Source organism: Pholcus phalangioides, unplaced genomic scaffold (genome assembly GCF_987345545.1).
Source record: "Pholcus phalangioides strain wild (caught in Gottingen) unplaced genomic scaffold, Ppha-v1.0 ptg000022l_1, whole genome shotgun sequence".
Classification (NCBI taxonomy): domain Eukaryota; kingdom Metazoa; phylum Arthropoda; class Arachnida; order Araneae; family Pholcidae; genus Pholcus; species Pholcus phalangioides.
This window is the reverse complement of record NW_028301615.1, coordinates 24,787,978-24,803,139: the sequence shown is the minus strand read 5'-3', so window position 1 is coordinate 24,803,139 and position 15,162 is coordinate 24,787,978. Positions and strand designations below refer to the sequence as shown.

At 40.0% G+C, this 15,162-nt stretch overlaps 1 protein-coding gene across 1 annotated transcript; it reads right to left on the bottom strand.

The window, feature by feature from the left end:
- Positions 1–2,731: 2,731 nt before the first annotated feature.
- Fic (FIC domain protein adenylyltransferase) lies at positions 2,732–9,654 on the bottom strand. The gene is made up of 2 exons (XM_089249460.1): positions 9,200–9,654; positions 2,732–7,439 (listed from the first exon to the last, which is right to left on the bottom strand). Exons 1-2 carry the CDS (start codon positions 9,540–9,542, stop codon positions 6,361–6,363), a joined length of 1,422 nt encoding a protein of 473 aa, XP_089105586.1. The 5' UTR covers positions 9,543–9,654; the 3' UTR covers positions 2,732–6,360.
- Positions 9,655–15,162: the final 5,508 nt, after the last annotated feature.

Sequence of the window (15,162 nt, the reverse complement as noted above, 5' to 3'; positions counted from 1 at the left end):
AAATTTAAGAATAGTTTGAAATCAAATTATAGAAAAGGTGGTTCAATACTGAGGACACCGCACACCTAGAATAATGAGTTACCCCAAGTGTCATCAGTATGAAACCATCACTCTGAGACGAAGCAGCCTTATTTTTCATTTTTCTCTCCTTTCTTACTATAAAATGAGTGACGGCAACAGTGGTGTCGAAACATCTCGGATGTGTATTTGTGGAGGAGTTTTGGGGGGTTAGAATGGAAGTCACAACATATGTTATTTTTTGTCCTGCACATGACCATTCTTTCATTCTAGTGGTTTTAGAGTGGCTGTTGACTATTTTCTATGCTCTATCTGTACTGTTTAAATTTATTTTGCCTTGAATTCTCTCCTCTCCCGAATAGTGTGCATTTATTACTTTTATTGATGAAATGCCTATAAAATTCCATAGTACAAAGGAAGCAATATTATTCTAATTTCGGAGCTTTCCTCTGATCCGGAGTCTAATGCATCTGATGATATCCCAAATGAAGAAAATGAAACAAAGCTTACTGCATGGATGATGACGAAAATGATGGGTGATGGTATACACTTCCCCAATGCCTGGATCTTCTCGAAAATTTCTGATGGTTCCAAACGCAAGAAACAAAACCCAGATTTTAAGGAAGAAGTAGGACATCTCAGGAAATTCTATCAATGACGGATACAACGCCAATCTCGATGTTCTTGTTCTTTTATTCAGTGTCACTGATAGAATATTTGGCATTTATACTGCAATCTCATTGAGAGAGATGTACCAGCTATCAATACGATTTTGTTGATCATTTTGACCTACAGGAATTTTTTAAACAAAATGTTGCTTCTCCTGCAATACACCCTAGGAAAGCTTTCAGTGTTCTAGGTGGGTGGGTGGTATCCCCGTTGTGCGACCACCTGTTCGCTGGATTTTGGTAAAAATAATAGTTGCAAAATACATTTACATAAGTCCTATGTACCGAGTATATAAAGTTAGTTTGGCCAAAATTTATATATATATATATAGTGCCCCTCAAATTTTAAAATTTTCCTGATCCGCATTATAACTACCACACTGGGAAATAAAAGCGTATTAAGAACCCAAGATAGTTCAGGGTGACCAAAATAAAACAGATCAAGTTTGACAAGATATCTCAGGATTGTCACTGTAAGGGTTAATATGCAGTGGGGCATATAATTCCCACTATTATTATTTTCGGAGTTTGGAATTTTAAATATTTATCGATGCCGTAAGAGAATACAGGTAGGAAAATTGACCCCCCAATATCTCATTTTAGATTGCCGCTGTGGTGGTCGAGTGGTTATAGTGACGGGCTCACGATGCAAGGATCCGGGTTCGAACCCCACAGTGGTGGCCGGCTGAAGTTGGTTTTCTGTGGTTCCCAACTTCAAGGCGCAAATGCGAGCCGATCTCCACGTTAAAAAGTCCCGCCACAGAGAGCAATAGTCCTACAACGATAAATCATTCAATCATAACACTTTACTCATAGTTAGAAAAACTGGTGGCAGCACTACACATAACAAGCATTACAGAGAAACAAAAATGATCCATGATGTTCTTAAGTCAGCCACCTCATTGGGCAATTTGCCTGTTGTGGTGTTGTATTTGTATTAATACATTCTTGCGGACAATACAATGAAATCTTTTTTTTAAAGCAGAGAGAAATTTGGCATAAGCAGGCAATCACTTTATTTAGTGAGACGTCACCCAAAAAAACATCATAAAAAATGCAGATACCACAGAAATGAATTGTTTCCCATTCTAAAAAAAATTTATTTTTAGAACAAAAAAATTCAAGCGTAATATTGAAAAAAAAGTTTTCTAATGTTTACTAACTGTACACATAAATAGTTTTCGCATATCACAGAGCGTTTCATTAAAAAATAATATACTCATTATACATGGCAGATTTTGTACGAGCAAAATGTAACCTTAATTAGAAATTCTTTCATGTTAAACACATCAGAAAAGAGAGACCAACTCGACTATCTTGATAGGATCAATCCATCTTTCACAGATACTGCTCAACATAATTATTTACTGATGGCAGCTCACACAAAAAAAATTTTCCTGAGGAGAAGGCAGAAAACGTAATGTGCTTATACTAAAAAGCCCCAGCCGAGGCAATCCTCCCATTTGTAATTGTATGAGGGAAATTCCAAAGAAAAACAAGTATAATGGGTCAAAAATGAGGTTGTGTTTCCCCGACTATCCTATGACAACAGGTTTGAGAGTGGATGTTGACCCTTTAAGCAATTTCCAGTCTGGAAATCGCCACCTATTTTCAAGAATAAATATATAATTTTTTGATTTCAAGCTGATAAATGCTTTCCCTCCCCACCCACACAAAATAATTAAAAAAACGAAAAACTATAGTTCTTTATACTGTAAGCATAATTGTATACAAGCTGAAAGAGAAAACATCCTTTCTCTCCCCCTTCTGTTATAAGGCCTTGAACAGAAGTTAACTCAGCATATTGACAGGAAGAAGAAGGAAACTTACAATGTGTGTGATGAGGGCTCAGGGTTACTGTTTTGAGAAAGTTTTAAGAACCTGAGATATCTCGGGATTGCCACTGTAAGGTTTAAGAAGGTGTGCAAATGCACAGAGTACTATAGGGAAGGAAGCATCTGACAGACACGCCAGCACTCAGTCAAGTTCGAAGCAATATGGCAGTAATTATGTGGGCTGAGAGAAAAATATTTTTAAAAAATTAAGTGTGCAATATACGAGTGTGACAGATAACCAACAGTGTCATGCCCCATCAAATATTTGCGATATTGCTTCAAAAGAAATTCAGAGGCTTTCAAGAATCTTGTCAAGTCGCAGTGGCACAAAGTTCATTGTGTTCTGATAAACCTTACCTCTGAAAAAATTTTCTTACATCTGCAGCGTTCTTTGTACATTTCTTACTTCTAGAACATGCAAGAAATCTATGCTATGCCAGGTGAGCGTTAGGGTATTTTACTGTTATACCTGTTAAGTGTTTAAGGTTTCACAGACACCTATAAGAATATTTGGTGAGTGACCTTGAGGTCAACTAACATTCCACCAACTTTGCGACCTGATATTCCACAGGATGACAAATCACATCCAGAATCTCTAAAATAAAATGCTAAGACTGTCCCTTCCCTCTGTGTAAATGATCCTGAATAAGCCATTTGCCTACTGCAAAAATTCACATAACTGAAAGCTCATCAGCAAAACTTTCTCATCACAAGTATTGCTGGATGATAGAGCATAAAAATACTTTGAATGCAAAGTTATCATCTTTTTCTGATTTGTCAAGTCCAGTGCTTAGAGCACACTAAAACATTTTTTGTATAGCGATTGGTTCGGCAACAGATTAGTCTCAAATGTGAAGCACCACTATATCCGATAGAAATGAAGGGGAGAGACTTTACAAATGCATATAAGCAAACAATTACTTTTGAGGATTGTTTGATTTTGAGCAACAACACTGCGACTCTTCTGAAATAATGTTGGTAGTATAAAAAAAAGATTGTAATTCAATTGCAAAGGCTAACCAAATCGTTTGCTGAATGTACATAGAATGGAAATTGATGCATATTTATCTTGAAATTTCGATCCATCAACATAGGCTCCAAACATCACATAATTGAGGTATTACTGTATTTCATACAGGGGAAATTTAGTTTCTCAATACAAGATTAACCTTGTAGGCAACATTCCTTCTCATTTTTTCCCTTCACACAACCTGCCTAAACCTGTTTTTTTTTCTCTCCACAGTATGGCAACACCACAATATACAGGGTGTCCTGTACGTCCTAATGCAGCCTTTATCTCATCAACTAATTGTCGTGGAGGTATGGTTCAGATTTGAAAAAGAAGCTCTAAATGTGTTCAGAGTTTTCTGTATGAGTTTTGTGAGTGAAAATACTGTGTTTCATGAAATATAAAATTAAGTTTTTAAATGGACATCCTGTCTTGAAAAATCGGTTAGAAAGTTGCTGTTATGTCTCTTTTGTGAGCTCAACAAAAAAATTTCCATATTTCTAAGTGTAATGGTCGCTGAGATATTCAAAAACTGGAAAAAAATTGGGAAAGAACAGCACAAACCAATGAACAAGCTCATTATGATGCTTTTTCCCCACCTTTTCTCTCATTTTTGAATTCAAATATCTTAGCAAATATTGCAGTTAAGAACATAGGATTTTTTTGTCTGGCCTTGGAAGAGACAGGGCAACACCATTCTAATTGAAAGATAGATGATGGGGAGGGATTATGTATTTTCACTCTCGAAACTGGTACAGGGTGAATTTCCGAACACATTTTTGAGCATTTCTTGAATTGGAACTATACCTCTATATGACAAATGGTTGATGAGATGAAGGCGGAATTAGGACTTACAGGACACCCTGTATGCCAATGGCGTATTTAGTGATTTTGGGTGCTCTTAAGAATTTTCTCCATACATGGCAATGTACGCGGAAATACCTGAAATATTTTAATTGGAGGGAATATTGTTCATAGCAATAAATTTTCCTTAAACTAACAGTCATTTGAAGCATTATCAAGGGTGGGGAATAGGTATAAAAATGGATGAGCCTACATGATTAGACAAAAATATTCATGTCCCCCATTGGTATTCGAAATACCCAAATAAGCACAGAATGATCAGTGCGATCATTCTCATGTTGAATCATAGGTGGAGACAGACTTGGAAGTCTGGGGGTGGGGTTATGTTGATATATATACACACACATGTACATTAGATAGACTCTACCTTTGACTACACCCGCATCTCTGCCCACCCATGTGTTGAATACAGTGAAATCCCATTATAACGCAACATGGTCCTGTCACCTAATGAAAAAAAGCCATGTAATTATACCATGATTAAGTAATAATGGGAGGTGGGAGTTAACCATGCCCCCACCCCTGACACGATATAGAGGAAGGTTCCAACTTTGGATTATGAGATGAGTAACTGGGTTCACAAACAAAAAATGTTATATTCCCCTGCATTAGCTGACGTGCATTCAGTTTGATATAAGAGCATTTCAGATTAAAATCTCGTTTATGAAAAGAATTATGACCACAGAAATCTTATACAATAAAAACATAGATTCGGAATACAATCGATGATCATTTTTACGAACTTGAATGGATCTCGAACAATTAGTCTGTGAATGGAAAAGATGTCCAAAGAAATGGAATATCGTTCTGGATCAGAGGACAAGTTCTTAAAAGCATGTTGGGCTGTAAAATAGAGCGGCAACTGTAAAAATATGATTCCCAGATATGCCAACTTTTTTGGATCCGGAGATTCTCCCGGAAAGGAAGGGAATCCCCCCCCCCCCCACTCTTGGCACCATAGTCCTAATCAAAAAAGACTTTATTCATTTTTGTAAAAAACTTTAAAAAAAAATCAAATTATCAAAGAAAAGTGTGGCTCCTGCGTAACCCCTTAGCAAAATATAATGTGAAACATTTGCCACTCAATTTTCATGACATTTGGAATGTCCCCAGTTTCGTTTTCAGTACAACTGTATTGCTCAAGCTTCCCCCCCATACATGTGGTCAACACACAACAGTGACCACACAGAGCTCTCGTAGATCACAGCAGCTACCCTACCGTAACCTATGGCTGTCGCTAACATAAAGCAGAATCCAGGCCAGCCGTGTCATACCAAACCAAACAAAAATTAATTTGGAAGCCTGGCTGAGGACAATGCGTGTGATTTTGTCGATGTCACAGAACTAATGAGGCGGGGGAAACCAATATATGCTGAATCTAGCATTCTCATGAGCGAGAAATTGACATGAGCTGGCGTACTGATTTTCTGAAATGTATAAAAAAAAGGGGGAATAAACAAAAATCTGTTTTCAGGCTGATGAAAGACGAGCGTGATTATTGCAGTATGCCGCAGATGACAGAATGCACAACCATCTGTCAGTGGAGCACTGTTTTTCACATTCGTGCAGTTAACATTAAAGATTTTTCCCACTAAAATCAAGAGGGAAATCTAATTTTTTGGCTAAAATCGAGAGAAATTTCAAAAAATTCTGGAGAGCCAGAGGAAAGGTAAAACATACGGAGAGTTGGCAAGTCTGGATTCCAAATATTAGCCACTAAGTTAGTATACCAGAATACAGTTTGACAAATCTGGGTTCAAAATCCCAAGAGTGTACGGAAACGTATCGATAAACTCCAAACCATGGGTTGGGTCTAATTATCTACAGCATAAAATGATAGGGGTGATAAAAAAAAAACTAAATTGAACGGAATAATGCATCTTTGGTATACTTTGGAAATCCCAGTCTTGAGGAAAAGCATCAATATCTTATTAAAAATAAATTAACGGCACAAGGAAAGTGGCAATTATTTCATAGAAGGCAACTTAATAACGTTTCCTTGGTCCGACGAATTTGAACTCAGGCCCTTCACCCCTGCCATTCCATACTCGGTTGCGTACAAGTATACGTCCAGAGTGCCTTCGGTGCTCTGCGCTATGAAACGTATGAAAGGTCTAACGTCACCTTCATTTGCAAGCTGTAGGTATTCATAATACAGGGAACGGTCCTGTTTCCTGACTATAACAGGCGGGTATCCCGCTCGCATGAGTATCAGGTTCATCAACAGCCGGGCTGTCCTACCGTTGCCATCCAGAAACGGGTGGATGTAAACGAGTTTGTAATGAGCGAGGGCAGCTTGTTTCACCGGGTGAAGCTTCAGCACAGCTTCAGAGCCCAACCATTCGACGAAGTCTTCCATCATGTCGGGGAGATACCTGGCAGCCGGGGGAGTGTGGTCACCGACAAAAACTTGAGTCCGTCTCATGCAACCGGCTTCGATGGGATCGACGTTGCCCATCACCCTCTTGTGGATCTGGAGAATGTCCTCAACGGAAATGTATCCATCCTTGTTAACCAGTGAGGTGTTGAGATACCTGAGAGCAGATTCCAAGCCGATGATTTCGTTATGCTCTATTATACTTTTCCCAGCTACTGCCATGCGAGTCTCTACGACTTGTCGGGTTTCTTCGAGAGTCATGGTGTTCCCTTCTATCGCCACCGTATGGTGTATGTGCTGAAAGTATGCCTCCTTCTTCATCCTTTTCAGAGAGGGGTCATTGTGTGGTATCTTGATGAGTCTGTCTCTCTTCCTGTCGATCCTGCTCAGCTGCTTTTCGTCCAGTTCGAGCACGACAGGCAGCGTTCGCTGCTGGTTGACCAACGCTCTGGAATGCTCAGGGCATTTGATCAGAGCTTTAGTGTAGAGGTGGTCAGCTTTGATGATATCTTTCTCCTCTTCTTCCAAGAACTCGCCGTAGTGATTCAAAATGTCCGGATGACTAGAGTGGAGCGCCATCGCATGCTGGAACAGTTTCTGAGCCTTCTCGTACTTCTTCTGCTCTTTCATCTTCAAAGCCATGTTCATAGCATTCAGTGATTCCGGTTCTAAAAGATGAAAAGCACGTCAAATGAATGTATGCAGTTGATAAAAATGTTTAATATAGGGTAAGTTATGTAAGGACAATAAACACATGTTACTGCCAAAACCAGAAATCAGCCAGTGAACCTGGCCTATGCTTGAATTTGAGGCTTCCCCCCCAGCCCTCAATATATCAATCTCTAAGATGAGATATCGATATTCCGATTCCTTTGATCTTTAGCACTGCCATAGCTATAAATGGCCATAATTATCACATAAAAAATATGCCAGGATCCCAAAACTTTGATCCCGAATCAAAAAGATCGATATAGGCCTACATAGGGATTGGCTAAAAATTAGGATATTTAGGATGTGTGTATTGGCAGATTTCATGCTTTGGCAGTAACACATACATTTGAGACATTTTTGAAGTGTAACGCAAAATGCTCTTGTTTGGCTGAAATAAATCAATATTTATAAGAATAATTTCGATTATTATCGCAGTTAATTACGAAATGATTGAATCTAGATATCTTGAAGTGCGTTTGGAAAAGGGTGAGTAATTCTTTCAGTAATATAACCTACAGGGTTGCTGAAAACAGCAGGGATTATAACAAACCATGAGAGCAAATGACGTAGCAAGATCCTTTCCCCCCCCCCCCCCTCAAATTTGAGATAAGGATAGCATGTTGGCTTAAAAAACACTCTTGTCGCCAATAAAAAATGTTGAAAAAGCCAAATTGCCAGCAAATGAAATCGTGGAACTTGCTAATGGAATCTAAGTTTTTCAATCATGAATGATTGATTCTCAAGCTATTTCGAGGCATGATAATAAATTATGGCAGAACAGCTTTGGTACTGGATAATTCTTACAAAACCGGCCCAGCAAATTCATTAATAATTCCGCAGCGGATGCATGTAACAGCTAAACATTGAGAGGAGATATATTGACAGGCATGCCAACATTGGCTTAAAGCTTGATAGTAGTGATGAATGTGTTTAGCTTTGCCATGGGGAAGGGAGGTACCCTTTAGAGCAACATAATCATAGTAAAATAAAAAAATCGAACAGCTGCAGTATCATCTGCCACGACTTTGGCGACTTGTCAAGACCGTCATAACAGACCTCTGGGTTGCTGTATTTTTGAACATCTTCCTAGTTTTTGCTGGGTGATACCAGGTGGTGCTAGCTTCACCGAACACGATTTTTCTTTTGTTCACTGAATTTTTTCAAAAATTCAAAACAGCCATTGTTCCATTTCCAGCGCACCTGTTTTGGATTATTATTCCTCCCTTCTCCTGTAGCTCGCGTCATTTGGATTATTATCTACTGATCAGCTTGTACCGTTTTATTATTTTGTCCATCATTTATTATTTACTCATCCATTGTCATACCTTCTGTCTTATCGGTTTATTATTTAAAATGAACCCAGAGAAACTTTCATTCCCAAAATTCCTTATGCCCCGGGGATTTATTATTTTAAAAAATGGTCCGGGTTTTATTTTTTTTATACTGATATTTTTGCTATTATTATGCTTGGTGGTTTCTATTACGTTTTGCACGCTGATGATTTTTTGCACGCCGCCCCCCCCCCTCGTCATAAAAACTCAGCAAGCTCCATCCCCCATCGATGCTGATGTAATACTTGAATGCCCCCCCCCCCCAACATAAAAGAGACGAAAATGAATTATGTAGACCATGAAATTTAAATCATGGTCGTTTGGCGTATTATATGTGTCAAAACATCGCCAAATCACCCCAACTGTGTGAGTTCAATAAATTTTACCATTGGATTGCTCAATTTCGGATTTTTGCTGCCACAGGATCTCCTTGCCAGCGACGAAAGCCCCTCCGACGTCGTCCAGGGCAACGATGTCGCTCTCATCCGGCAAGAAATTCAAAGGTATGCGGTCGAGTTCCGGGACGTACGGCGTCAGGTCCAGAGATCCGGTTTTCTTGACGAGCGATTTGGACTGGTCCTCCATCCCGTTCTCCGCGGTCTTTTTATTCGAGAACGAGAAGACCGCGAACACGCTGTACGCGATACCGAACCCTACCGAGACTCCGAGAAATACTCTTATGAACGGGACCATGGAAGTCTTCGCGGCATCAACCGACGCATCATCCATTATTGAACGACTCCGCGACGCAGAAAATATCACCGACGACACGCATCGTGATGTTTACGTCCTTCATCGTTAACATCGTCCACCACATATGTTGACATCTTTTTTCGGTTTCTGCAAAGGACGGCTTTGGCTACCGATTTTTTCATCGTTCACATTATGCATGAAAACATGTTGACCATATTTTCCCGACAAAAATGCAGGAAAGTGATGTCTCAAATACGGGGAAAATATCTGTTACTGCCAATCGTCGCCAAAAAAATAAATAAATGTAGGAGTTCAGTGCAGTTCAGAGATTTCTGTCGTAATTAGAGGGTTTTGTTCGCCATTGGCGTTATTTTCAGCGGCAATTGCTCGTGTCATGCATTTGAGATCATGAATTTCCGTACGTTTCCAGATAAAGTATGGTCGGATGAGTATTTCATATAGTTTGAAGTCCATGTCGAATTACTGTCGAATTAGCTCTCATCGAGAAGAAAAGTTTCTCCTCGAGGAAAAAAAACTTTATTTCTCCTCTAAGGTGGAGCTCTTGCTGCCATCTATCCAAAAAATGTGAGTGATTGAATTACATTTGTAGATCTGTTGCTCTCTGTGGCGAGACTTTTTTAAAGGGGAGATCAGCTCGCATTCGCGCCTTGAAGTTGGGAACCACAGAAAACCAAGTTCTGCCGATTTCCACTGTGGCGTTCGAACCCGGGACCTCGCGACGTGAGTCCGTTACCATGACCACTCGACCACCATAGATGGCAGTAAATTCACAATTTACGATATTTTTTTTACTGCTGCTCAAAGCCGTCCAAGTTTTTATATGTCTACAGTCTACAAACAGCGTGGCCAGCGGGACCGTAACTAGGCTGGGGCAACCGGGGCACTGCTCCTTTGCCCCGAGCCAAATGGATATCCCACAAAAGTTTATATTTGTTTCGCATAATAGTAACTCTTTCAAGAGGGCCCCAAGAAAAAGTGTGCCCAGGGACCCCGAGAAGGCTCACCACGGCCCTGGCAGCAGAGTGTTCAATTTGCAGCCAGGTCCTGAAGGAAATGTTCCTGACGACATTGCTGATATGCTCAACTTTGATACCAGAAGTATCAAAGTTGAGATGACCATGGAAAATCTTATATAACAATGCTAATCGAGAAATGAGACGAAGAGTTAGGGAGAGAGAGGAGGAGATGAAGTTCGTTTTCAAGTTCGCTTCGGACACGGAAACGAAAGATGACCAGCAGTCGTGAGCAAATCGGGTGGATTTATTTTGGATTGATTTGAGTTTGTCTACATTACTGGAGGTGTAGTGGTCCCAGATTTTAGCGGCGTAGGAAAGAACGGGGGGAGATATAAGTTTGCTAACATAGTAGTCTGATATCCCGAGTGGAGTTTTAAGGTTGCGGCGGAGGAAGAAAAGTTTGTTTAGACACTTCTGGTAAACGTAGTCAACATGTTTGTTCCAACGTAGGTCGGCTGAGATTATAACACCGAGGTATTTGATTTGAGAAACTTGGATAACGTTAAATTATTGATGAAGTACGAGTATTCAAGAGGAAGTAATTTATGGGTAACTTTCATGTGAACCGCGTTTTTGAGATATTGATTGGCATTTGTCATAAAGAACACCAGTCCGCGATGGAAGCCAGGTTATGTTGGAGAAGTTCTTGATCGGATTCATGGTGAATGATGCGGAAAATTACACAGTCATGAGCAAATAATCTAGTGGTGCAGTTGAGGTATTCTGGAAATTCTCTTATGAACGTTTGATTAAATAACAAATTCAAGAAAACTTCGACTGGGGAAAAATCGGGCATTTTTTTACAAAAGAGTCAGGACGGGGAAAAAAAACCTGGGGCTATCCTAGAAAATACAGGACAAAATGCGGGACGTATGATCAACCTGTTTAGAACATTTGTAATTAATAAAAAATCACTCCTGCCAGCAGCGAGCACTCGGTCCGCCCATGACTTCATAAATACCTCACATATTTGTCATTTTTAAAGTATTTTTCGTGAAATATATTTTACCTCACTGCATTACGCTTTGCAGTCGTCTTCACGCGCTTTGTTTCCCGCCAAAGGTCCAAGGCCGTCATTTCAACTTTTTCCGGGGGGGGGGGGCAAAGCACATGTACTTAATGTATGTATATATATATATACATACATTTATGTATACATACATTATTTTTAGAAATAAATTGACACTTTTGAGTCGAAATAGCGGAAGCCTCACACTTTTCTTTATTTAGGATACTAATGTCCCGCTTTCCGTTTTTTTTCTCGTTGAATTATGGTCTCTTTGGAGAAAAGCATATCGTCATTTGTTTTGCTAAAGATTTTACCATACCAAAAAAAAAAAAAAATGTTGGTGACAAAATATTTCTCGGAATTTGTCGTCCATTTTAGGACGAGCACTGGCAGCCGGAAGACTATATTTGTATACATGAGGCGTTTCGGATTCGTGTGACTTCTTTTCCCTTCCCTGAAGTCATTGTTGGTAAACAGAGAAACAAGCATGACGTTACCGATAACCCTATTTTCGAAATCATTTCATCATGTGTCCGCACTTATATTTATCCCCACTTCCAAGGCCGTAGTGAGGGGGTGGCACTTGGGGGTCTGGTTCCCTCGAAATGTGAGTGAGAAAATGACCGAAAAAAAGGGGGGGGGGGAAAAAGATGTCCAAATCTATCACTTTGGTTCCCCCCCCCCCCGAACGAAATTTCTGGCTACGGGCCTGTGCCCCCTCCAATTATACATTTCCTTCCCAACATCCGCATTTTCGTTTTCCTGGAACAGACGAGACGAAGACATTTAAACTAATAATAATAAATCAACCATTAACAATGTGCGTTTCCATGAAAATAGCCTAAGACCAGGGATGCACAACCTTTTCATTCCACGGGCCAGATACATTACGTGGTATTTTTGCCCCCCGCGGGCCAGAAACTTGCAATGGTGGCCATAAGATCCGTATTTTATGAGATATTTTTGTAATTTTAACCTTCCGAAGCTTTTTTATTACCGTGCCCCGTTTTTTTCAACAAGGCTTGCTTGGACTTTTATTCTTTATTGAAATCACAAGCATTAATATTATAAACTGAAGAGCCAAAAAAAACTGGTACGGGCATGCGTATGCAAATAAAGAGACATGGAACCAATCAGAGTACGGCGCTGCGGTCTGCAACGCCTATATATCACAACAAGTGTCTGGCATAGTTGTTAGATCGGTTACTGCTGCTACAACGGCAGGTTATAGATATTTAAGTGAGTTTGAACGTGGTGTTATAGTCGGCGCACGAGAGATGGGACGTAGCATCGAGGTAGCGATGAAATTTGGATTTTCACGTACGACCATTTCACGAGTGTTCCGTGAATATCGGGAATCCGGTAAAAAATTAAATCTACGACATCGCTGCTGCCGGAAAAAGATCATGCAAGAACGGGACCAACAACGACTGACGAGAATCATTAAACGTGACAGACGTGCAACCCTTCCGCAAATTGCTGCAGATTTCAATGCTGGGCCATCAACAAGTGTCAGCGTGCGAACCATTCAACGAAACATCATCGATATGGGCTTTCGGAGCCGAAGGCCCACTCGTGTACCCTTGATGACTGCACGACACAAAGCTTTACGCCTCGCCTGGGCCCGACAACACCGACGTTGGACTGTTGAGGACTGGAAACACGTTGCCTGGTCTGACGAGTCTCGGTTCCAATTGCTTCGAGCTGATGGACGTGTACGGGTATGGAGACAACCTCATGAATCCATGGACCCTACATGTCAACAGGGGACTGTTCAAGCTGGTGGAGGCTCTGTGATAGTATGGGGCGTGTGCAGTTGGCGTGATATGGGACCCCTGATACGTCTAGATACGACTCTGACAGGTACGTAAGCATCCTGTCTGATAACCTGTTCCCATTCATGTCCATTGTGCATTCCGACGGACTTGGACAATTTCAGCAGGACAATGCGACACCCCACACGTCCAGAATTGCTACAAAGTGGCTCCAGGAACACTCTTCTGACTTTAGACACTTCCGCTGGCCACCTAAATCCCCAGACATGAACATTATTGAACATATCTGGGATGCCTTGCAACGTACTGTTCAGAAGAGATCTCCATCCCCTCTTACTCCTACGGATTTATGGACAGCCCTGCAGGATTCATGGTGTCAATTACCTCCAGCACTACTTCAGACATTAGTCGAGTCCATGCCACGTCGTGTTGCGGCACTTCTGCGTGCTCGCGGGGGCCCTACACGATATTAGGCAGGCGAACCAGTTTTTTTGACTCTTCAGTGTATTAATGACTTATAGATCATATTATGATAATATATATTACTAGAAATAATACCCGGCGCTGCCCGGGTTTTCTTCAACGAGGCTTTTTTGGATCACGTGATATCTCCCTCTTTCTTTGAGGGATATGCAAACCGTGTCTAAGTTAACCAATATGGCGACTTCCTGTGCGACTTCATGAAATAAACAAATCTAGATTTAAATAGAAACGAATATATTTTTTTCCTTTTTTTTAAGGGGCGCTAGGTATTTCGATCCCTCCCTCCCGAACTTCAAGTTATCTATTTCTGCTTCCAAAAATGCTTAATTAAAGCTGTGGAATTTCTTCGATGTACTTTACGGACCTATAATTGATTTTAAAACAACCTAAACTACGTGAATTTATGCAGTTTGATATCAAAAGACAATGCGGAGACATTAATTTTCATGCTTGAGAAGATATAAATAAAAAGTTGAAATTAATGTTATATTGCCAGGATATCCAACTCAAAGGTAGGTCCGGCTAATTACTTCATATTTAATCTCCTGGGTTTCGTATGTCTCTAAGCGAACTCAATATTTCAAAAATCGAGAATTCTGTGCAATTTTTTAAATTATTGATGTAGCGGAAAACCCCACCAAATTTTCGCATTTCTACAGTAAAATCGGCAATTTTAACACTGATTTCTATGCGGATCATCCTTTGCCTGACCCTCAAAGTGATGATGATTGTGACGTCTATTCAAAATGTCTCATTACTGAGTATTGAAAATGTGGCAAAGCATTTGATGATGAAATCAAATCAAATAAGTTCACCTATCTGTATCTGTGGCAACAATTGTGAATCTAACAATCATTTCTTACTTACGTGTCCTAAATGGTCAATTTTTAGGGAATGCTTTCTGCAGAATGTAGGCCTTGGTAATAATCAGATATCTGACTGGCACACACTCATTGAAGTGACTCCGAGCACTTTGATCAAGGAATTTGAAATTTTCATGGGAAAATGTAACCGTTTTTAACATTGGCTGCTTTCATTTTTCTAGAAGCTGAGATTTTTGTGGTTTTTTTTTCTTTGCATCATCTACCAGTTTGTTTGTTTTGTTTTGTTGTTTTTTTTTTTTTGCTAAGACTGTTTCTTCATTGTACTTTGTTCCCCACAGTTCTGTTGTTCCTGTTCATCTTCGCAAATGTTTTTATACAAGATTGCACTCTGACGTTTTGAACTAAAGCTGTCCTAAAGCCCTTAGCAGGCATAGAGGACGTTAATCTATCTGTATCTGTATCTGTGGCAAAGCATTATAAAGGCATAAATTATTATTCATATAGTAACAGGATTAGAGAAGTCACAAA